Below are 23780 nucleotides of genomic sequence, written 5' to 3' on the forward strand. Positions count from 1 at the left end.
TTAATTATAGATATTAAGGTTTTGTACAAATTAAATAGAAATTACAATATAGTGCTGACGCTCAGAATAAGAGGGGACATTAGGTAGTTTATTAAAGTTCTATAATAACGTTTTCTTATTCATTGGCTTAACAACTTTAGGGACTTTAGTGAATTGCGATTGGTTGGTTCATTAAGTTAGAAGTTAAAACGTTTACAGAAGGGGTAATTTTGTGTATCACCATTAGGGATAACTGTGGTAATTCAAAGCTCTTTTATTTCTAGTGAATCAACAGGAGGACAAACGCCATGTAATTATATAAAATGTCCATGAATTGGTCATCAAATAAACTAATATGATAAAAATAAGCCAGTACCTTTTATACTTTTTGTACAGCGTAGTTAAATGGTGATCAACAAAAAAAATCAATTTTAAAAATTCCATTATAAAACTCCCCAAAAAGTTTCCCTTTAACAGGTAATATGAAGAGAAGTTGGAAAAAATTCGAAGGAGCGAAGAAGGGATAAAAATAGATTATAACCGTCCCAAAACGTAACCCATTCAGAATAGTCATAAGGAAACTCGTCAGGAAATGTCCGATATATAATATTTTATCGCCAAAATCGTATTTAAAATTTTATAGAAAAAATTGCTAGGGATTAATTCGAATTTGTAGTAAAAATCGCGACAACCTCGATTTGGCTAAGATATCGTATGTGTCTCGCATTTTATGTTTGTCAACATACACTTACAAACAGACACACAACCAACATATTATCAAAATCATTGCATGATAAATATAGTTTATAAAATTGCCGCTAGGTATTCACATTACTTTATATAGACAATTTAAATTTTTCTGTTATCAAACAAAATAAATTTAAAACTGGTATAACATAATATGATCATACTCACATTTTTAGGACTTGATTATAGAGATGCTTAGCTTATAACATTGTACTTTGTTGTCTAAGGAATCAGTATACCGAAAACCTTGCAAAGTTTGGAATCGATAGGACAATTCTAATATGTCTAATTTAACGATAAGAGCTAACAGTTACGGTTTGACGGACGGGCGGACCCTACTTATAGAAAAGAAAATGAAAATTGTTGTAACTTGTTTGTTTATCAATGCATCTAATTAATTTCAATTCAAGAAAAATATCAGGGGGTTTATCCTATTATATAAAGTAGCAATTTTTTTTGTATGTAACGAAGGATCTCGCTAACCGCTGAACTGATATGGTACTCATTTACATTAAGGCTTCCTATAGGCCCTAAGGTGGTTTAAGACTATTTTATTTTTTAAATATAAGTCAGGTATGGCTTTAGGCTGTTTTCTGCCCTTTCATATCCTTTTGAATATAGAGCCAACAGATTCTAGTATATCTATAATACAAAGTAGCTTGATGTCTGTCCGTCCGTCTGTCTGTCCGTCTGAAGCTTAAGATCTCAGTAACCGCTGAACCGATTGTGCTATACTCTTCAGAGAATATACCTACTAGTCCTATGATGGTTTTAAGCTATTTTCCTGGGGGTGGAACACCCTACCCCCCCCCCAAAAAAAAAACCCAACTTTCACAATTTTAAATTTTTTTTTCATATACAAAAACCAGTAATTGGGGTGGAGGAACCCCGCTGCAGTATGCCCACATGAATACGCCCCCCCCCCCAAAAAAAAAAAAAATATTTTTGTGTATGCAAACAACCTGGGTTTAATTTTTACGATTTGAAATTTTTGTGTATACGGCTGCCCGCTATATTCGTATTAGAAGGGGTAAACCAAGGGCAGAAAATAGCCTAAAACCATTCCAAAACTCTATAAAAAGATAGCCTAAAACCTTCTCGGACCTATGTGAGGCTTTTCTAAAATGAAGAACTAAATTGGTTCAATGGTTATTGAAATCTTAAGCATCACACACAAAAAAAAACCTTTCTACTTTATAGAATAAGATTAATTATCATATAGTGTACTATCCATGTATTCCTGACTAAGAATTCTGTAATGCGATGATGCACCAATATTTGTCAACCTTTGAAGTTTAAAACAAATATTATCAGAGAGGGAGGCGACAATGAGCTGTTTATTACACTAGTTCTAAAGTTTTATAATTACGTTTCTTATTCGTCGGCTTTACAACTTTGATGACTTTAGTGATTTTTTTTTGGTTGGTTTATTAGGTTTAATGTTTAAACGTTTCAACCAATTTTACAATACAGAAGGGGTAATTTTGTGCATCATCATTGGGCATGTACATAATTAATTAACCATTGTCTTATCCCGTTAAATTCCTGAATGTTAAGCATTTATTAATATTTCAGGGAAAAAAGTATTTCATCTTTTAAAAAAAAGATGATAGCATCCATAAAAGTTAAGAACTAAATAAGCAGAAAATAAATGTAAAAGTTTAACCAACATTATAAATAAAAATGTTACAAAACTACTTAAATAAATGATACTATTTAAGGACAAACTTACATTTCAGGTCTTTATTATAGAGATGCTTTACTTAAAATATTTTATTTTGTTGTCCCAAGAATCGTGGATGTGCGGTCATTATAAACTTGCTAAGATTTCTAACAAATAAATAGGACAATCTAAGATTCCTAAATCAACGATAAGAGCTATCCGTTACGGGCGAACCAACCCTAATTATAGAAAACTTTTCTTTTAAACTGTTATGTACTTTAACTTTATAATTTAAAGAAACAAAGAGGGGTTTATTTTAGCGACCATTGTCATGATTTTTTCGGGGAGGAGGGGGAGGGTATTTCACATTAATTTAACTTTGACTTTAAATTCGAATCTTATAATTTTCAAGGGTGTTTAATTTAAGGGGGGGGGGGTTGATATATATATTTTTTAAAAACTTCTACACCTTTTTCAAGTAGGGGAGCTTCTAAAATATTATAGAAATTGCATCAAACTATTTCAGAAAATGCATTCGATAATTTAATTAAATTTTCTAAAAGAATAATTCGTACTTATTTTACTGCAGTAATATTTCTATTGATTTTTATTGAAATAAGACGTAAAATATCTGAATAATTGGAGGAATTTTCCAGATTATTTTTTGTTATTTTAACATGAAAGCATATATATCAAGAATATGTGGGTTTTATCCTTTTGAAATATTTTTTTTTCAATTCAAAATGAAAAATTAAAAAAAATTTAATGTTAAAAAATATAACTGATTATTTTAAATTATTTTAAAGTTACTAAAAAATTTTAACAGTCGAAAAAGTTTATTCCTAATAAATGCGACAAATTAAAGCAAATTATGCGAACGAAATTACGAACTAAGATCTGTAAAAATGTTTCAACCAATGAGATTTCCTGTATGTACATTTAGATTCTCCTATTGGCTAATTTAGACAGTGTCTCTAGGTTATCTAGGTTCATGATGACGGGTAAATAAAATCTGAAATATAAATGACGCAAGTGAGTACAAAATATATACGCATATTTTGGTCAATTTTGGTGTTTTTTTAAAAATGCTAAATATAATGATAACTATTAAAACAATTTTTAAGTATAACTTTTATCTTATTAGGATAACAATTAAAAAAGAAAAATATTTTTACTATATGCAATTCGTGTTCAAACACCTAATTGAAAAAAATAATGCAAGAAATAGCTTTTATTTTAAGATAGACGTAGGGCAACGCACCCTAGAAGCCTTTAGGTATTATTAAAGTGGGAGGGGGATAAGTCAACCGCCTTTCTACTTTTTAATTTGAGTTTTAATAAAAAATATTATAAAAAAATTTTAGGTAGGGGATTTGAAATTGGCGCATTTGTATAAACACCAGTTAATGCACAAAAATAAGGGGGGGGGGGGGGGGGGAACAAAACAAGTTTTAAAAAATCCGAGATTTCGAACTACTGTCATCAGGGATGACGGGTAAATAAAATCTGAAATATAAATGACGCAAGTGAGTACAAAATATATACGCATATTTTCGTCAATTTTGGTGTTTTTTAAAAAATGCAAAATATAATGATAACTATCAAAACAATTTTTAAGTATAACTTTTATCTTATTAGGATAACAATTAAAAAAGAAAAATATTTTTACTATATGCAATTCGTGTTCAAACACCTAATTGAAAAAAATAATGCAAGATATAGCTTTTATTTTAAGATAGACTAGGGGCAACGCCCCCTAGAAGCCTTTAGGTATTATTAAAGTGGGAGGGGGATAAGTCAACCGCCTTTCTACTTTTTAATTTGAGTTTTAATAAAAAATATTATAAACAAATTTTAGGTAGGGGATTTGAAATTGGCGCATTTGTATAAACACCAGTTAATGCACAAAAATAAGGGGGGGGGGGAACAAAACAAGTTTTAAAAAATCCGAGATTTCGAACTACTGTCATCGTCATCAGGTTCATATGTAGTGAAAGGGGGAATGATGGTTAATCACACAGTACAATCATGTCAAGAAATTGTACAGAATGAAATGTACAGTTCCGTAAGCAAAAATTGCAGATTGTACAGTATGAACAAAACTGTACAGAGAAAATTAAAGGGGAGTGTACGTACTGTACAAATAATATATTTTCCAGGTGGAGTCTAAAAGGGTCCTGAATGTAATTTGGTCTATCTCAAAAAACGCAAACTCAGTAATGTGCGACATTTTTAATGAATTAAATTAATCAACTTTTTTTTAAAGAAAGCTTTTCTATAATCACTAAAAGTTTAGCTTTTGTATAGTTGAGGTTGGTCCGCCTTTCTGTTGGTAGCAATTATCGCTTATTGTTAATAAAAAAATCCTTGCGTCCATGTACACTTTTTAATAACATTTTTTATGATACTTGTGTAAATAAAAAAAGCTTATAAATGGTCCGTTGGTTGATCTGTTAATAACGGATAGCTTTTATTGTCATTAGGAATTTTAGAGTTGTCTTATTGATTTACGACGTAGTAGTAGGGTGCCTGTACGATATAAAAAGTCAACCAGAAATTCCAGACGTTCATTATAAAATGCAATTTTTTTCTTTTTGACAACATTTTTTTATGATTTTATGATTGGGGTTGGGGTGGGGGTGGGGTTGCGTTCAACGCTACCCTCTATTATCTCATTTCCTATTAGAGCTAGAGGGCTAAAAAAAAATTCTGCAGGTCCCCTATTTGATAATGAATTTCTGACCTCAAGTGAATCAAAGTCAATTTTCGCTTCCTTCACCCTTTTATTAACAAACCTTTGTTTTTAAGTCCTTTTCTACTTAAAAATTTCAAACAGCTGTAATTTTTTTATTTTTGTAACAAGAAGAACAATTTTGTTGCAGAAAATGTTTATCTTTAAGTAAATTTTATATTAGAAATATCAAAACATAAATTCTAGCGGCCGCAGCTGTACTTGGTAGCTGCAAGCCGCCGTAGTCGGCGGAAAATGTTGGCGGATCTTTATGAAATTTTAATACATTATGTAGACATGTAAGAAAAGCAATTTGAAGTCTCTAAGTCAAAAATTGCGGTCACAGGAGTCTTTTAAAGATTTCTGGAGTCCTGGAGGATCAGGACCTGAAGGATCATACCTGGAACCTGAAATTGACTTGAACACCTGTATTTCATCTGAGCATGAGGATAATTCAGTATTTTGGTAAGATAAAATGCTTTGTTTAAATCACAAAAATATATTTGCTTTTTACCTGGATGAAATTTCCAGGTTTGCTGGCATCCTGTTCCCGCCAGGATGGAGATATTCAAAAAGTTTTAACTCTCAGTTATGTGTCATACCCATACTTATAAAAGTCATACAGTTTGGGCTCTTTATCTTTCTCACACAGAAAAGAGGATAGATAAACCGGATGGGGGGGGCATTCAACCCCCCCCCCCTGACCGTTAAGGGTTAACAGTCGGACCCCTTTTCAGACCCTAATCTGTAGGAAGGGAGGGGGGGTGGCATGAACACCCTTGCTTTTATTTCAGCTATTTTCAGAGCTAGAGTCCTAAAAAGAATTATGCATGGCCACTATTTAATAATGAATTTAGACTATAAGTCAGTCAAAGTATTTTTTTTATTTTTAAGGTAGAAAAGCAAATATTTAAGAAAACGTTTATTTTAATTATACTTATAATTCATATAGAGATTTACTAAAAGAGGATATTTAGTATCTTTGTAAGGTAAATTCTTTGTTTAAGTCTCTGGTATATGTTATATCCATATGTAATAAGTCACTTATTTATGGTTTTCAATCTTTTACACATGAAAAACTGAAGGGGGGGGGGGCATTTAAAAACATAATAAAATTTCATTATGATCTGCCGTAGTTTACCTGATGACTGCGGCAGCTGGCAGCTGCCAAGTACAGCTGTGCCCGCCAAAATTTATGTTTTGAGATTTGTAATACAAAATTTACATAAATATAACATTTTCTGAAAAAAAAATGTTTTCTAGCTTCAAAATTTAGAAAATGGCAGCCTTTTAAAATTGTTTAATAAAAAAGGACCTAAAAACAAAGATTGTTAAATAAAAGGGTGAAGGAAGCTGAAATTGACTTTGACTCACTTTTAGTTGGAAATTTATTATTAAACAGGGAACATGCACAAATTTTCTTAGCTTTCTAGCTCTAAAAGGAGCTGAGATAATAAGAGGGGGGGGGGGGCGTTGCATCCCCCCCCCCCGACTAATAGGCGCAGCAAGGGGCCTTACTTTTAAGGGTTAAGGATGATAAGAACAAAGGGTTATCATTATCAAGAAATGAAGAAATATGTGAAATAAGAAAAAGTTACTTGCCCTGTCATCTACATACCTTACAATGCAATGATGGAAAATTCAATTTTAATACCCTTATTTACTGAAGTTTTTAAAATCAGACCACAAAAGATACAATCGGGAAATGTGAAAAATATAAAAATAGCCAAAAAAACCTATTAAAGATTTAATCTAAAAATACTAAAATCGCTTAGATATTGAAAAAATAAAATTAATAGGAAATTTTAACATGTCTAGATTAACAATAAGAGCTGCTTGTAACGTACAAAAGTACAAACGTACAAACTGACATACAGACGTAAGGAGGGACTGATCCCAATTATAGAATGGCTTCGCTTTCAAAATTATCTATTTTACCTTTTCTTATCATAAAATTGTAAGTAATGTATCTATTAAATAATAAATTAGATAGTGGGTTCATTTCCCCTTTTTTGTTTGACTATAAGAAGAGCCCCCAGTCTTGTCTTTGTTTCCATGAAAAGGTAATAAAGTACATATTAATATTTTTAATAAAAAATGTTATTGCATAATAATAGTTAACCGAAATTCCGTATCATAATAAACAAATAATTTTGTCACTTATAATGTTTTTTTATCATATACTTCCTTTTTTTCATCTCTTTATTTATGAAAAATTTACGTTATTTCTTGTTGGGAAAATTATAAAAAAAATTGTTTTAATTTAAGCTTTTCTAAAATAAGATTTTATTTCATCAAAATTACCTACAGTTTAATTGAAAAAGAATAGGTAATAAATTAATAATTAAAAATGTTTTGATTGATTTTTTCATTTCAATCAAAACACCTTTTCTCCTTTTCCCACTGTTCTACATGCATAGTTTGAAATAGATAGAACAATAATGGACAGACGGAGCAATCTTAATTGTAGAAAAGCTTCGATTATAACAAGGATTTCATATTAAAACATGTGAAGCTTATTAAATTAGACTGCCTGATAAGCGAACTCTTTAAAACTAGGAATATTGTTGAGAAAAATAGATATATTTTGACTTAAGTCCATGCTCCTAGCTAGTACCTCTTTAAAATACCTATTCTAATATGACTAAATCTAACCTAACCTAAATTAATTGTTGTCCAATTAGGTTTTAGGATTTTATCTTATATTATAAAGCTTGATAATAGAAATTCTTTGTATTATAACATAATGCCTGACCTACAGTAAAACAATTATGACAACATCCATAAAAGAGAAGCTCCATAACAGTAGGACAAACGAACATAAACCCTTGAGTGTCAGAACTAAATGAGCAGAAGAATATAAATGTATATTTGTCAACAAAATTGTAGGCAAAACTGCTAAAATACAGACACTGTTTAAGGACATACTTACATTTTTAGGACTTGATTTTGGAGATGCTTCGCTTATAACATTATACCTAGATGTAATAGGAAACGGTATTAAAACAAGGATGACAACATCCATAAAAGTGAAGCACTAAAACGGTAGGACAAACGGACGTGAACACTTATATAGTGTCAGACCTGAATAATTAGATTATAAATGTATAAGAGTCGGAGCAAAATTGTAAGTAAATTTGTTGAAAAACTGCTTTATACAGGATAATGTTTATGGACATATTTACATATTTAGAACTTGATTATAGAGTTGCTTTGCTTATAATATTATACTTTGTTGTCCTAGGAATCAATATACCAAAAATTAGATCAATCGGATGATTAGATCACATAAACATTTGTTGTTAAACAAGGATGACAACATCCATAAAAGCGAAGCACTGAAACGGTAGGACAAACGGACATTAACACTTGTATAGTGTCAGAACTGAATAATCATAATATACATGTATAAGAGTCAAAGCAAAATTGTAAGTAAATTTGTTGAAAAACTGCTTGATTCAGGATAATGTCAGGACATACATACATTTTTAGGACTTGATTATAGTGTTGCTTCGCTTATTACATTATACTTTGTTGTCCCAGGAATCAATATACCAAAAATCAGATCAATCGGATGATTAGATCACATAAAAATTAGTTGTTAAAAAAGTAAAAAATCTTTATGTTTAAAATGGACGTACGGACATTTTTGTGATAATAATAGAGTTTATACGCTTTCTAAATCGTACCTAACTATTAAAGGAATCACCATGCAAAATTTAAAATCGATTGGTCAATTCTAACATGTCTAAATTAACGAAAAAAACCATCCGTTACGGACGGACGGACCGACCCTAATTATAGAAAAGCTTCGCTTTTAATAAGTAAAATTTGTTGTTAAAAAAGTAGAAAAATCATTATGTTTAAAATGGACGTACGGAAATTTTGGTAATGATAATAGAGTTGCTACGCTTTCTAAATCGTACCTAACTTCTAAAGGAATCACCATGCAAAATTTGAAATCAATAGGACAATTCTAACTTGCATAAATTAACGAAAAAAGCTATCCGTTATGGACGGACGTACGGACAGACTGACCCTAATTATAGAAAAGCTTCGCTTTTAAAAATCAGATATAAAGATTGATTATAAGATATAAAAAAAAACATTAAAAAGGTTGGACGTGCGGACTTTCTAGTAAGGATTATAGAGTTGCTACGCTTCATAAATCTTTACTTAACTGTTATAGGAATTATCATGCAAAGTTTGAAATCGCTAGGACAATTCTAACATGTCTAAATTAACATAAAGAGCTAACCGTTACGGACGGACTGACGGACAGACTGGCTTTAATTATAGAAAAGCTTCGCTTTTAAAAACAAACAATAAACTTTTGTCAAATAAGAGAGAGTTTTGTAAAATTAGGGTCGGTCCGTCTGTAATGGTTAGCTCTTTTCGTTAATTTCGGCATGTTAGAATTGTCCCATCGATATCAAACTTTGCATGATGATTCCCATGACAGTTAGGTACAATTTATAAAGCTTAGCATTTTGACAACATGTTGTTGTATAATATGCTTCTCCTATTCATCTGATTTTTGGAATATTGATTCTTAGGACAACAAGGTAAAGTATTATAAGCAAGGCAACTCTACAATAAAATCCTAAAAATGAAAGTATGCCCTTTTATTTGATCCTATATATGTGCAATTTTGCAACACATTTATGTATAATTTTGTTTAGACTTAAAAATTAATGTTCTGCCTCTGAAACTCTATAAGAGTTATTGTTTTAAATAGTTAAAATAGTTAAAACCTTCCCTGGACTAATAAGAAGCTACAGACAAAAAAGCTTACTACTTTATACAATAGGATACATCTGTGCTTCGCTAATAACGGATGTTGTCATCTTTGTTAATTGTGAATTAACATTTTTAGTAGCGAAGCTACTCTATAATTTGAAATGTCCGTCTGTCCATCTGTCCGTATGTCTTAGTTTGGGGGAAACATGATTTTCTCGGCTCCTATAAAAGATAAAAGGCAGAAACTTCTTGTCAACATTCTTATACTTGATTATTAGTAGCGAAGCTACTCTATAATTTTAAATGTCCGTCTGTCCTTATGTCCGTCTGTCTGTATATATTAGTTTAAGGAAAACGTGATTTTCTCGGCTCCTATAAAAAATAAAAGGCTGAAACTTTTTTTCAACATTTTTATACTTGATTATCAATTTGCATTAATTATTACATTGTTCCTAAACGTCCTAAAAATCAACGTTTTAAAAATCATGTTTGAAGTGACATACAGACATTTGTTAAAGATTATATAGAGTTTTTTAGAGTTGCTACGACCTATAAATAATGCATTAAGATTAAGAATGATAATACAAATTTTGAAATTCATAGGGTAATTCTAGCATGCCTAAATTAATTATCGGCGTTTTTTTTCTAGCTAGGCAGGCACGGGGACCGAGCGCTGCGACTAGGCAGGCAAGGGGGCAGAGTGCTGCGGCTAGGCAGGCAAGAGGGCCGAGCGCTGCGGCTAGGCAGACTAGGGAGCCGAGCGCTGCGGGCTTAGGGCGGACAAAGTAACCATAATTTTAGAAAAGCTTCGCTTCAAAAGATTCATAATGATATTAATTTTTCTATTCATTGTCCTCTTTCAATAGGATTAATGCGATATTCTTAAATATCTTATTCCCATTATTATTAAATTTTCTTTAAAAAAAATAGCTCATAACTTTTTAATAGAAAGTTTGCCCATTTCGTCCATAAAGTGTTAACACACTATTATATTCGTGTTCCCCACCCAACTATAAATTCCAAGTACACCTCTCATAGTACAAAACTGTATAAAAAGTCGTCAAAAAAGGAACACGTAAAAATTTAAGATATCTGACAGTACAAGCAGGACATTCAGGACCCTTTTAGACTCCACCATTTTCCAGTATCGCTTCGAAACCGATAAATATCCGGTGGATTAGAACCGGTTCTCAGCCATACTGAAAAATTGTATTATACCTATCCAGTTTACTAAGAATATAAAAATCTACCATCAAAAGATTGAAACCAGTTTTTTTAAAGCCGTGCTTTCGGTTTCTCGGGGCTAAAAAACTGGCTTTACTCTTATAATAGTACATTTTGTTTCCGCGGAAGGCTGTTTATAATACAATGCGAGAAATAAGACTGTTAACTTAAATATCTCAGTAACTAGATGTCGCACAGTTATCTAATTTATATGAATGGAAACAGTATAAAGAGACCTAACTATGAATAATAATATATTCAACAATTTTGGGTCAAGTGCAGTTCACAGTAAACTGTTTCTGGTAACGATTTGAACCGGGGAGTAAGGGAGGGGACAATGGATCGAATATTTAATCTTTAAGGAGTCTCAGACTTTGGGGACTGGCTTAAAGGGAATGTGCACGAATACAGCAGATTCTTACTGATTTTTGGGACTTGCGCATCAATGCCCCGCTAACTAGCTGAGCTAGTTTTGAATATGCAGACAGAAAAGTTTGTTATTTATCGCTGGTTTTAACAAATATTTTTTCCCAAGAAAATGTCTTTTCATGTATAGAAACTCTACTGTGATATTTATGTATTAAATAATCTAAGAACCGCTTGAATTTAAGGGTCAGTTATAAATATATCAGAAGGGTTGAGGTAGTTCTAAACAAGATTTTTCTAGTGATTAATTACAGAATGTTTACTACATTGTGATGTGTTGATAATTTAGTTTTCAAGTAAATGATTTTTAAAAGCGAAGCTTTGCTATACTTAGGGTCGGTCCGTACGTCTGTCCGTCCGTCCGTCTGTCTGTCCGTCCGTCCGTCACAGATAGCTTTTTTCGTTAATTTAGACATGTTAGAATTGTCCTATTGATTTCAAATTTTGCATGGTGATTCCTTTAGTAGTTAGGTACGATTTAAAAAGCGTAGCAACTCTATAATCATTACCAAAATGTCCGTACGTCCATTTTAAACATGTTAATTTATTTTATTTTTTTTTAAATAGCTTTTTTCTTTAATTTAGGCATGTTAGAATTGTCCTATCGATTTCAAATTTTGCATGGTGATTCCTGTAATAGTTAGGTACGTTTTAGAAAGCGTAGCAACTCTATAATCATTACCAGAATGTCCGTACGTCCATTTTAAACATGTTGATTTTTTTTACATTTTTAACAACAAATTTGTATGTGACCTAATTATCCGATTGGTCTGATTTTTGGTATACTGATTCCTGGGACAACAAAGTATAATATTATAAGCGAAGCAACTCTATAATCAAGTCATAAATATGTAAGTATGTCCATAATCATAATCCTGTATCAAGCAGTTTTTCAACAAATTTACTTACAATTTTGCTTTGACTCTTATGCATTCGCATTCTGATTATTAAGTTCTGACATTATACAAGTGTTAATGTCTGTTTGTCCTACCGTTTCAGAGCTTTGCTTTTATGGATGTTGTCATCCTTGTTTTCTTAGAACTAATTTTGTTCTAAATTAGGTTACCATGATCCCTTTACAATTTTGGTAATATTTTCTTGATAAATCTGGTTTTCATTGCTTTCCAGCGAATGCTCTTAAATTGAATTAATTGCCCATTGTCCCCTCCCTTACTCCCTGGATTTGAACCGACAAAAGAAGGCCTACAAAAAAAACCGGTATAGTCATTAATCAATAAAGCAAAGTTATCTCGGGTTGCACATAAATGCACGAAAAGACTTATTTACGCTTTTTTTCTTCAGAAAGCTTTTGCCCAGTGCATCATTGGATCTTGGCTATTCCAGATTGCAGCTTAATACAGGGTGCGGGCGTCTTACGTACTTTCAGCCATTTGGCAGCAAGCTGCCTTAAAAATTCATAGATTTTTGGGGAAATATTTTACCGTGAACTGCACTAGATCCAAAATTTTTATATAATGATAATAAATTTACCTATCTCAAACACTAGATTTCAAATGCTTCACATTAATAAATTGTACACGATAATTTACCCAAGCAAAGCTTTAACCTATCAAATGCGACTATTTTTAGCAAATTATAACACAAAAGTACCAAAATCTGTACTCTTTTTACAAATGATAAGGCTGGAGAGTTCCACTACTGTTTTCGTATTGGCTGACTTATTATTATTATTGATTATGTATCAAAATCTTCTATATTTATTTGTATTCCCCAATGAAAGAAATATCTTTAAAAAACTATAGCTTTTGATAGGTTATTTTATGTTAGGTTAAGCAAATGTTAATGATTGCCCCGTAGGGTTAGAGCCCCCCACATGGGCTAAAAATAGGATAAAAGATGCCGTTTCAATGATCCCAAAAACTATTTACCTGTTGATTCATAATGAGCATTGGGGGTGGCTGATCACGATCCCAATTGTCAATTTGTCCTAAAAATAAAAAAAAATGTTAAAGAAAAGTAAAAACTAAATAAATACTATAGAGAGGGAATAAATAGATTTAAAGAGGACTATCCACGAACAAGAGCAAGTGATTCTAAGCACCTTCCAGCATTGATCCATAGCATTTTTTTAGTGAATATACTAGGTTTATGTTTGATATTTGGTTTATCGACTAAAAAGTTAGGTTTCACAATAGTATTATATGAAAAAAACTTTGAAATGTTAAGCATCTTTTAGCGCAATATTATCAAATGTTTTGATGAGTTCAAACGGTTGTTGAAAAGCTTTGACGCAAAAGTATATTATTTTGATTAAAAATGTATATTTAGAAAAAAGGTTGGTAACTTGTAATATTCTAAGCAGTTTAATTAATGTACTTTTACAATATACAGCATTTGATGCTTTTATTTTATTTTGTCCTTTGAACTTAACAATGCATTTGATGATATTGCATAAAATACATGCTTTACATTTTAAAGTTTTTTCATATAAAACCATGGAGAAGTATAACTTTTTAGTCGATAAACCAAATATTAAACATAAACCTATTATATCCACTAAAAAAAGGCTATGGATCAATGCTGGAATGTGCTTAGAATCACTTGCTCTTGTTCGTGGATAGTCCTCTTTTGTGTCAGTAGAATAACCCACATCACATTAAAATAATTTTTTTGATGCTTTATATTAGTTATTTCTCGCATCGTATTATAAACAGCTTTTCGCGGATATAAAATGTACAATAATAAGATTAAAACTATTTTTTTTTAGCCCCGAGATTCCGAAGGCTATTGCCCAGTTCACAAATAACTTTTAAAGGTCGACCGATTTTTTCTGTAAGTCAACCTAAACAAGTACAACCCACAAATACCTTTATAACATCGGTCAACCTGAAGCTTCTATAGGTCGACCTAAAATTTCCAGAGGTCGACCTTTGTCTTTTGTGAACTGAGCTTATACCTTATTCCTGGTTAAATAACCAAAGTAAATACAAATGAAAGTACGGATGAATAAAGTATGAAATATTTGAGGAAAAATATGATGAAATTTGATACTTAAATGTCATGAATATAAAATTTAAATCAAACGTACTATAAATATTGTAAATGATGTGAATGGTATGTCAAACCTATAGGTGCATTCCCTCAAAGTGCTGAGCGAGTATGGAACCTCACCCCCTCCCCCTTTTATTAATAAAATTTATTGAAAATACGGAGGGGGTGTTCCTTACGTCAAAACCCTGCAGGGTTACCTTTTTTCCAAATTTAACCTAAAGTAAAACACAAAAAATATACCCTCCCCCCTTATTTTTAATCTTTTACAAAATAAGGGAGTAAGTTGTTCTTTGCTCGACTAATCAAGAACGTCAGACTTAAGTGAAAAATCGCAAAAACCTAGTAATTTTACGGAACAATTCTACGAATATCTTTTTACACAGTTACGCTTACCTATTTATTTTTTGCTATTTTTCTATAGGTTAGAAAATTATTTTTTAACTATGTTATTTTGCAAGAAGTGTTATCTATGTAAAAATACGTAAATATTGAGTGTCCTTCATATGACAAATACAGAAATGCAATTTGAAAGAAAACTTTGCTTATGGGGGAGTGCGGAAAAGCACCTTCTTAAAACCAAACACAAAAAATTACAGAATTACAACAAAGAAAATCTGTGTACCGCTGACCGATATGGTTCTCCTTAACAGTGAACCTTATTATAGCTTCTGGGAATGATTAAAACTATTTTGGGAGAGACACCTCCACCCAAAAAATCGGCCTTGAAAATTTATATACCCCCCCCCCCCCCACCCCACAAAAAATGTATTTATAGTTATACCTTGATTATTATGATTATTCCATCTGCTATGTCCGGCGCTTTCTTCCTGTGGCCCAGCCCAGCGGTCACTGGGTTCTAAGAAAAAAAAATACATAAGTACTACAGACAGTTGTCCTGAGAAGGGAAAAAAACGAATCAGGTTCAAAGCCAATCTGAAAATTTTATATTCTGAGCCACAAAAAAAATAATATCACCGAAAAAAGTGAGTCAATTACAGTGATATTCAAACTTCCTATTATTCTTACAAGACTAAAACATTGAGAAAGAAAGATTTTTTTGGTACCACAGTTTTAGTAATTCAAAACCGTTACTGGCAGAGATTCAAGGACGGGGGAAAACTTGTCTCGTATTTATTCGAAACCGATTAATATCCGGTGGATTAGAACAGGTTCTTATCCATAAGAAAAAATTACGTCTAGTATCGTATTATATTTAGTTTTCTACGAATATAAAACTGTACAATCATAAAATTGAAATAGTTTTTTTTAGCCCGTGCATTCGGCATCTCGGGGCAAAGAAAAACTGGTTTTAAACTTATAATTGTACATTTTATATTCGCGGAAAGCTGTTTATAATACGGTGTGAGAAATAACTATTCTTCTATCTTAGCAAGACAGATTAAATTCCTTCTTTATATGTGTAAAGAAAGCTAAGGAAAGTTATTTTCTGTCAATTTTAATAACAACATCTTCCTAAAGCTTATTCCTTAGAATAAATAAAGTAACAGTATGTTTGTGTGTCTGTCCCCCATACAATTTTTTTTTACTTTTTATTTAAAAATAAAATATTAAGAGTTGGGTTATCGAATTCAACTCCCCTCTCGTAAATTGCCACTAGAGGGCAGAGGCCCCTAGGAGCGTAGCCTCTAGTATCTAATTCATAAATACCTTGTGTAGCAGCGGCCATAGCCTGCTGTTGCTGCTTCTTCATCTGGACACACTTCTCTTCCACAAGCTGCTGAATTAATTCTTTGTTCAGTTCTGCGCTGTTTCCAACCCCATCCAGGTTCCTAAATACACAGGTACATAAATTAAGGGATCTAAAAGGATAAGACAATGGCCGATAAACTGTCAACGAAGGATCTCGCAAACTGCTGAACTGAGATGGTTTTTCTTACAATGTAGCTGAAAAGCGTTTATAATAAATGAAATGAATAAAAATAAAGGTTTTTCCCGCCAAGTTTTTGCATTTAAGCTTAATCTTAAAAATAAAGGCTTAATTTATGAAAAAAGTTTTAATACAGATGTAAGAAAAACAAAAATCTTCGAAAATAAAATTTTCTAGTAACACAAGTAAGATGTATTCAGGGACTTTAAGTATGACAATTGATGATAAGTTAATATTCGTACCCTTTGAGGAATTAAATTCTTCTGTAGATTAAAATTATTGGTTGACCACTTTAACCATTCAAAGGGAACTATCCACGAAAGAGAGCAAGTGATTCTGAGCACCCTCCAGCATTGATCCATAGTATTTTATTAGTGAATATACTAGGTTTATGTTTAATATTTAATATTTTATCAGGGAGGGAGGGGACATTGGACTGTAAATTACACTAGTAACCAAAGTTTTCTATTCGTTGGCTTCAAAATTTTGTGTACTTTTTTTTATAAAGGGAACTATCCACGAACGAGAGCAAGTGATTCTGAGCACCCACCAGCATTGATCCATAGTATTTTATTAGTGAATATACTAGGTTTATGTTTATCGACTAAAAAGTTATGTTTCACAACGGTTTTATATGAAAAATCTTTGAAATGTAAAACATTTTTTGGTGCAATATCATCAAATGTTTTGATGAGTTCAAACTGTTTTTTAAAAGCTTTGACACAAAAGTATATTATTTTGATTAAAAATGTATAATTAGAAAAAGGGTTGGTAACGTGTAATTTTGTAAAGAGTTTAATTAAAGTACTTTTGCAATTTAAAGCATTTTATGCTTTTCTGCCGTGTTATTTTATTTTGTCCTTTGAACTCAACAAAGCAGTTGATGATATTGCATCATAAAACGATTTACATTTTAATTTTTTTTTCCACTAAAAACCATGGTAAAACCCAATTAGATGATAAACCAAATGTTAAACAAAAACCTAGTATATTTACTTATAAAATACTATGGATCAATGCTGGAAGGTGCTTAGAATCACTTGCTCTCGTTCGTGGATAGTTCCCTTTATAAAAAAATACACAAAATTTCGAAGCCAACGAATAGAAAATTTTGGTTACTAGTGTAATTTACAGTCCAATTTCCCCTCCCTCCCTGAAGGTATTGGAATATTGAGTATGTATCAACATAGTACAAATTAGAAAAATAAATACCTAGTACGTATTATTTATACACTTTTATACAAAGTACTTTCAGTTAGGATTATATATCCTATTATATAAAGTTGTAAGTTTATTTTGTCTAAAGCATTCAATAACCGATTAAAATTTATATTTTAATGGTTTAAAGCTTTTTATCCCCTATCCTCTCCTTTTTTCTTAAATACAGAGCCCCTAGAGGCTAGATGTGCAATCGCTAGTTTTATACAAATACGAATACCTTGTTAAGACAAACGAACATTAACACTTCCGTGATGAGTGTCAGAACTGAATAATCAGAATAAAAATGTATTAAAGTCGTTACAAAATAGTTAGTAAATTTGATGAAAAATTGCTTGAATACAGATAATAGGTAAGGACATACTTATATCTTTAGGACTTGATTATAGAGATGCTCCGCTTACAACATTGTAACTATGTTGTCCTAGGAATCGGTATTCCAATAATCAGATCAATCGTATAATTGTATCACATAAAAATTTGTTGTTAAAAAAGTTAAAAATTAACATGTTTAAAATGGGCGTACGGACATTCTGGAAACGATTTTAGAGTTGCTACGCTTTCTAAATTGTAACTAACTACTACAGGATTCACCATGTAAAGTTTGAAATCGATAGAACACTCCTAACATGCTTAAATGAACGAAAATAGCTATCTGTTTCGGACATACGGACGGACGGACCTATCTAAATATAGAAAAGCTTCGATTTCAAAAATCAAAGTAAATGTGAACCTTACCTTCCAAATTGTTGAGCGTCCTTGGCAATGATATCGTACATTGCCTGCTTCTGCTGTTGCTGCTTTTGATATTCCCTCTGATTGTCAATATTCTATTACTTTTTCAGTTTACCAGCAGCTACGCCCCTAGAGGTATCTAGGAGCACTTGAGTTATCTAGGGCCAGTTCAGATTTGGCGGGGAATTTCAAACATCTTAATTTTTTAGTTAAAACAGAAAAGTTTAAATTTTTATGGGGGGTATTTTCTTCCATATGGGTGATTTCTCTTAGGAGGTAGAGGTAACCACCCCTAGAAATAGTTATAAACCACCCCAGGACCTATTAGGAAGCTTCACTGCAAAGTCAAACAATAGAAATAAAAGAATAGAAGCATATTCTGAACCCTTTTTTCGTCAAATCTAAGAAGGAACATTTCTAGCAGACAAACGTATTGTTAAATTTCGAGCTGATGTGGATTCTTAAAAAATTATAGACTCGCTACTCGATAGTGAGGCAAAATTATTTTTGTGAAAAATCATCCAAAAGCACATTAAAAATCTACAAAAAATAAACAACATCATATGTTAATAACCCTTTTAAGATTTTATTTAATTTTTGTAAATTTTTTTATTCGATTTTGGAGGATTTTTCACAAAAATAATTTTGCCTCACCAGCGAGTAGCCAGCCTAACTTTTTTTTGATAAGAATCCACCTCGTTTCGAAGCTTTCAAATTTAAACGAAATTTTTTGGCAATTAATTCTGATTCCGCAAAGCTTTCTACTAAGAAAATATACTGTTTACAGCTGACTTTTATCTATGTATGAAATGAAAAAAAAAACATGCATTCGTAACAAGATGTGTACAAAATTTCAACCAATGAAATTAAATGTAAGTACCGATGCGATTCTCTTATTGGCTCAATCAGACATTCCCTCTCTTTCTTAGTACCTTTATTAGTCAAACGGTTAGAAATATCCTAACAGTTATATGCAGACAATCATCCTGTTTTTTATGAAGACTCATTGTTTCTGGGGGGGGGGGGGGGAGGAGAGGGAATAGAGTTTAAAGAAATAATAATTAAAAGAATCTCCAATCTATTTTTGTTACAATTAATAGCAATTTTATTACAATTAACATCGCTATTTTTTCTATGTTGTCCAAATTTCTGTGCCAAAAAAATCCACGAAATTGCAAAAAGAAATCCGCAACAATTGATGAGAAATAAATTTCTGCAATTTTTTAATAGCGAAGCTACTCTATAATTAACTTTGTCAATCCGTAAGTAACGCTAGGATATATATTTTTAAAAGAGTTTTTGCATATTCTATCTCTTTCTTTTCTTTACAACTGAAGATCTGCTTTATAACTAACTTTGTGCATCGCTACATATGGATATTGTTTTTTCTGTAAATAAAAGTTAGAAATAAATCCAGATAAATTGATGCACAAGGAAAAATTTACGAGAAAAACAAGAGCGTAGCTACTTTATGGTTAATGTATAAAAAATTCTTTAACGGTTTAAAGATAATTTGTTAACATGTTGAAGTATACTTAATTGGCCCTTGAATCACATACAACAATTTCATATTGATAATAAGATTCTAGCCATTCAAAGTTATGCAAGAATACTTTAAAAATGCAATTAAGCTGTTTGATGTTCAAGGACGACCAAGTTTTTTCAAAGTTTGAAGGTGGGATAAACACCCCTTTACCCCCTTTCCTTGGATGTCTATGTCACAGACAGTCACTCTAGACATATAAAATATAGAAAATACATTTAGAAAAAAAGTCTGTGCTGCTTTTGTACAACATAGCTCTTGTTCGAGTGTTACGTAAAGCCAAATGCATCAGATTGAAGAGTAATTTTGTATAGTGGAGGTATACAACTCCTTTTAGTGGTGCTTTCCCATTAATTAAATTAGACAGGGATAGCACAATGGAAGATAAATCTATATCCAAAATATTAATGCGAGAAATAAAAAAGCGATAACTCTGATATAGACATGTTAGAATTGAATTGTGTAGTGGGGGAGTCCATTGTCGATCAAGTAAAACCAGAAAAGCGTGACACTAGTAGCTTCTTTCAGGGAGTAAGGGAGGGAACAATGGGCAATTAATTCAATATAAGAGTTATCAAAGAAAGGGCATGAACTCCAGTTTAATCCAATAAATTTGTAGGAAATTATAAAGGGATTGTTAATTGAATAATAGATTTCCATAGCGTCATGTAAAGTGAAATCACAACTTGTTTTTGATGAAATATATTGAGGTTTTTTGGTGTGATTTTTATATTAAAATATTATTGGACCCGGCCAGCTGCTAGCAAGAATATGACTGCCCCTTTTTATTCTGTTTATTTCCCTTGCCCCTTGCCCCCACTTCCCTTATCCCTTCTCCCCGTCTGCAATATTCAAAACATACATAACGAGTAGCGGCATTTCATGCGCAAGTCCCCAAACTCAGTCAGAAACTGCTAAATTCTTGCGCATTCCCTTAAAGCCAGTCCCCAAAGTCTGAGACTCCTAAAAATTGAATATTCGATCCATTGTCCCCTCCCTTACTCCCTGAGCTTCTTCTCTCTGTTAGCTGTAAGAATCGTCTTGTCAAATAAAAACTCTTGGCGCCGAATGCACATAATATCTAACTTTCAGTGAAGATTCACATCTAAAGTGTCTAATTAAAAAAAGTAATAGTTTCCTGTGACATGTAGTTGGTCATTTTCATCATTGACGCCATGAAATGGTGCTGCATTCCTGAAAAGGAGACAAACTCTGTGATAACTAATAACGACTTTGCTACAACTGACCTCACTAACGGTCAAAAGGCCAAATAAGACAAAAAAAAATTCAAGGATTTAGATCTTTTGTCCCGTTTCATTTTTTTTGCATTTGGGTCGTTTGTCTTTTATTTGGCAACTTTCATAATCAGAAATCCATTTCCACTCGCTTATCACAAATTTCCCTACCTACCTTAGACGCAGTGTTGCGGATCCGGATCCGCAAGGATCCGCATTTTTTTGAGTCCAAGGATCCGGATCCGGATCCTGGGGTATAAATTTATGGAAAAATCTACCTAAATTTATATAAAATAGTCCCTTACAAATTTTGAAATATCTGGTAACCTTGTTAAGATCAGCTGATTCACTCCCACACTCTTCTCTCTTACATTGTATTCGAGATTAAAGAATAAATATTTTTTGAAAAATTTGGTGCTTTTATTTTTATTGTCAAGGATCCGGATCCGCACTGACCAAATTTGAAGGATCCGGATCCGCATACAATCAATGCGGATCCGCAACACTGCTTAGACGAAATCTTCCTAGTCTATCTCACGCTTGGTTTTTTATTAAATGAATAAGTTAGGGTACAATGTTTGGCACTTTCGATATAAGTAAATGATAATAAAAAACCCATAGAATGCGATAATAACTTCAGAAAAATCGAAGAAAATAGTTTTAATACTTAATTAACGTTTTTAAGTTTTTCTTCAAAAAGTTTAGATAAGATGCCTTTAAAAGTCGTCTATGATTTTGTCAGGGATAAAAATGTAACTTTAAAATAAGAATTACAACATATTTTTTCAATTAGTACAAAGTAAAATTTTGAACATTTTATTGATCAGTATATTTTTTAAAATGTGAAGTAGAAACCTGAATATTTTATCATGAAAATTGTGTTATGATTTGATTGTCTGCTAGATTACAAGAAAAAAGATACTGACAGTACTTGTTGGTTCTTTAAAAATAATTAGGTAGATAACTTTCAGAACCCCTCTTTTTGCAACGTTATTTCAATAGAACAGAGCCGTAGTCTTAGTGTACTCAATATCTAGACAGCCAACCATTGTTTTAGAATAGTTCAATTTTTTTAACTTCTGATAAAAACAGAATTAATGGTATTTTTGTAAATATTATACCTCCAAGAAATGGCTATACTTCCCAATCATATGTTGTGTGATATTTAAGAGGAATTATTTTGATATAATGTCATTAAAATATTCGTTAAAAAAAGTGCTATTCTAGCTTATACTTTACATTTTAATGTGTATGATAATTCAAATAAAAGATAATGAAGATTTATATTATATTTAATTGTTATAATTATAAAGAAAAACCTGGAAACAGTAAAAAACTGACTTTATTTTATTGACGTAGGGAAAATTTTGTCAAATATTTGAATAAAAAAACACTATAAAACAAAATAAATTATTTTTAATATAGTCACAAAAAGGCTTAATGAGTTTAGGAAATATTTCATTCACTAATCATGTCATTTAAACTCTATTACACAGAATACATTGTAAAAAGATGTTCTCGTTTTAATTTTAAGTAATTTGAAATGCATTTTAATACCTTTTAATGATTTATTTTTTGAAACATCTTTTTATAAAATGTTATTGATTTTTGAAGTTATATGTTAAAATGTTTTTAAATTTTGTTAACATTTTGTTTTAAATGTAGAAAATTGGTAATTATAAACATTCAAAAAATGATTTTATTAAATTTTCATCACTTAAATTGCATGTTTGATGAAATTTTCAACTGATAATTCAAGAAAAATCGTTTAAGTTTTATTATATTTTACTTTGAAATGTTAAAAAAATATAATTATTGTCAAAAATGTGGAAGTTATACTTTCCTCAAAAAAAGACCTAAAACATGCAAATTAACACGTGTAATGAGATTTTTTTTCTTTCAGGTTTAATTTTAAGTAATTATTGATATTTTTTGTAAAAAGGATTTTATATAAAAAGTTTTAAAACTCGAGTTATGTAGTGGTTCTAAAAAAGGTTGCGAATTTATGCAATTTTCTTGCAAAAAAAATTTTCTAGGATTTTAAAAATAGCAAAGGGTGTTATTAGACGTACTTACAGATACAATTGCAAAGTCATTTTGGCCAAACACTAAAATAAAGTTTTGACATCTGAGGGTCCAACCGTGTATCTACCTACCATGGACGTCCAAGCTTTTTTGAGAGGTTCCAGAGGGGGGTGGGGGAGCGGGTGATCAAATATATTTATCAAAATTCGGAGGAGGCTCTAATAAAGTGTTTCCAAGTTGGTGGGGAAGTAAAAATCCTATGCTACATTACTACTTATCTATCTATCTATCAAGATATCTATTTTTATACCTGGATTATTATAGCCAGGATACGGGCTGATAGCGCCCCTAGGGCTGCTGCTTTGCTGACCCCTGGGGCTGGTTCCATACTGGCTGCCAGAGGAGCTGCTGCCACGGTCATCATCCATGTGGCCATAATAGCCGTCAACAACTGAATAAAAGACGACTTTTAAAAAAAATTATAATACGTAGCATTCTATGAATTTAGGAAATTATATTTATCATTTAAATCCTTGTACAAAATTGACAGGATGTCTACAGCATTTCCTGACAAAAATCATCCTTATATAATAGTAACAGGAAGTCAGTCTGTA

General features: G+C 31.6%; 1 protein-coding gene across 4 annotated transcripts in view; it reads right to left on the reverse strand.

Annotated features, from left to right (window-relative positions):
- The window catches only part of LOC145304138 (uncharacterized), a 115483-nt gene that overhangs the window by 24988 nt on the left and 66715 nt on the right, over window positions 1-23780 (reverse strand). For all 4 annotated transcript variants that reach the window (XM_080145900.1, XM_080145899.1, XM_080145902.1 and 1 more), the window contains 6 exons: window positions 23477-23617; window positions 21045-21100; window positions 18367-18443; window positions 16191-16312; window positions 15304-15378; window positions 13400-13458 (listed from right to left, as the gene is read on the reverse strand). In XM_080145900.1, coding sequence (XP_080002026.1) covers window positions 13400-13458; window positions 15304-15378; window positions 16191-16312; window positions 18367-18443; window positions 21045-21100; window positions 23477-23617 — 530 coding nt within the window. The remainder of the gene's footprint in view (window positions 1-13399; window positions 13459-15303; window positions 15379-16190; window positions 16313-18366; window positions 18444-21044; window positions 21101-23476; window positions 23618-23780) is intronic.

Source organism: Acartia tonsa, chromosome 13 (assembly GCF_053477335.1).
Source record: "Acartia tonsa isolate MP-2025a chromosome 13, ASM5347733v1, whole genome shotgun sequence".
NCBI lineage: Eukaryota > Metazoa > Arthropoda > Copepoda > Calanoida > Acartiidae > Acartia > Acartia tonsa.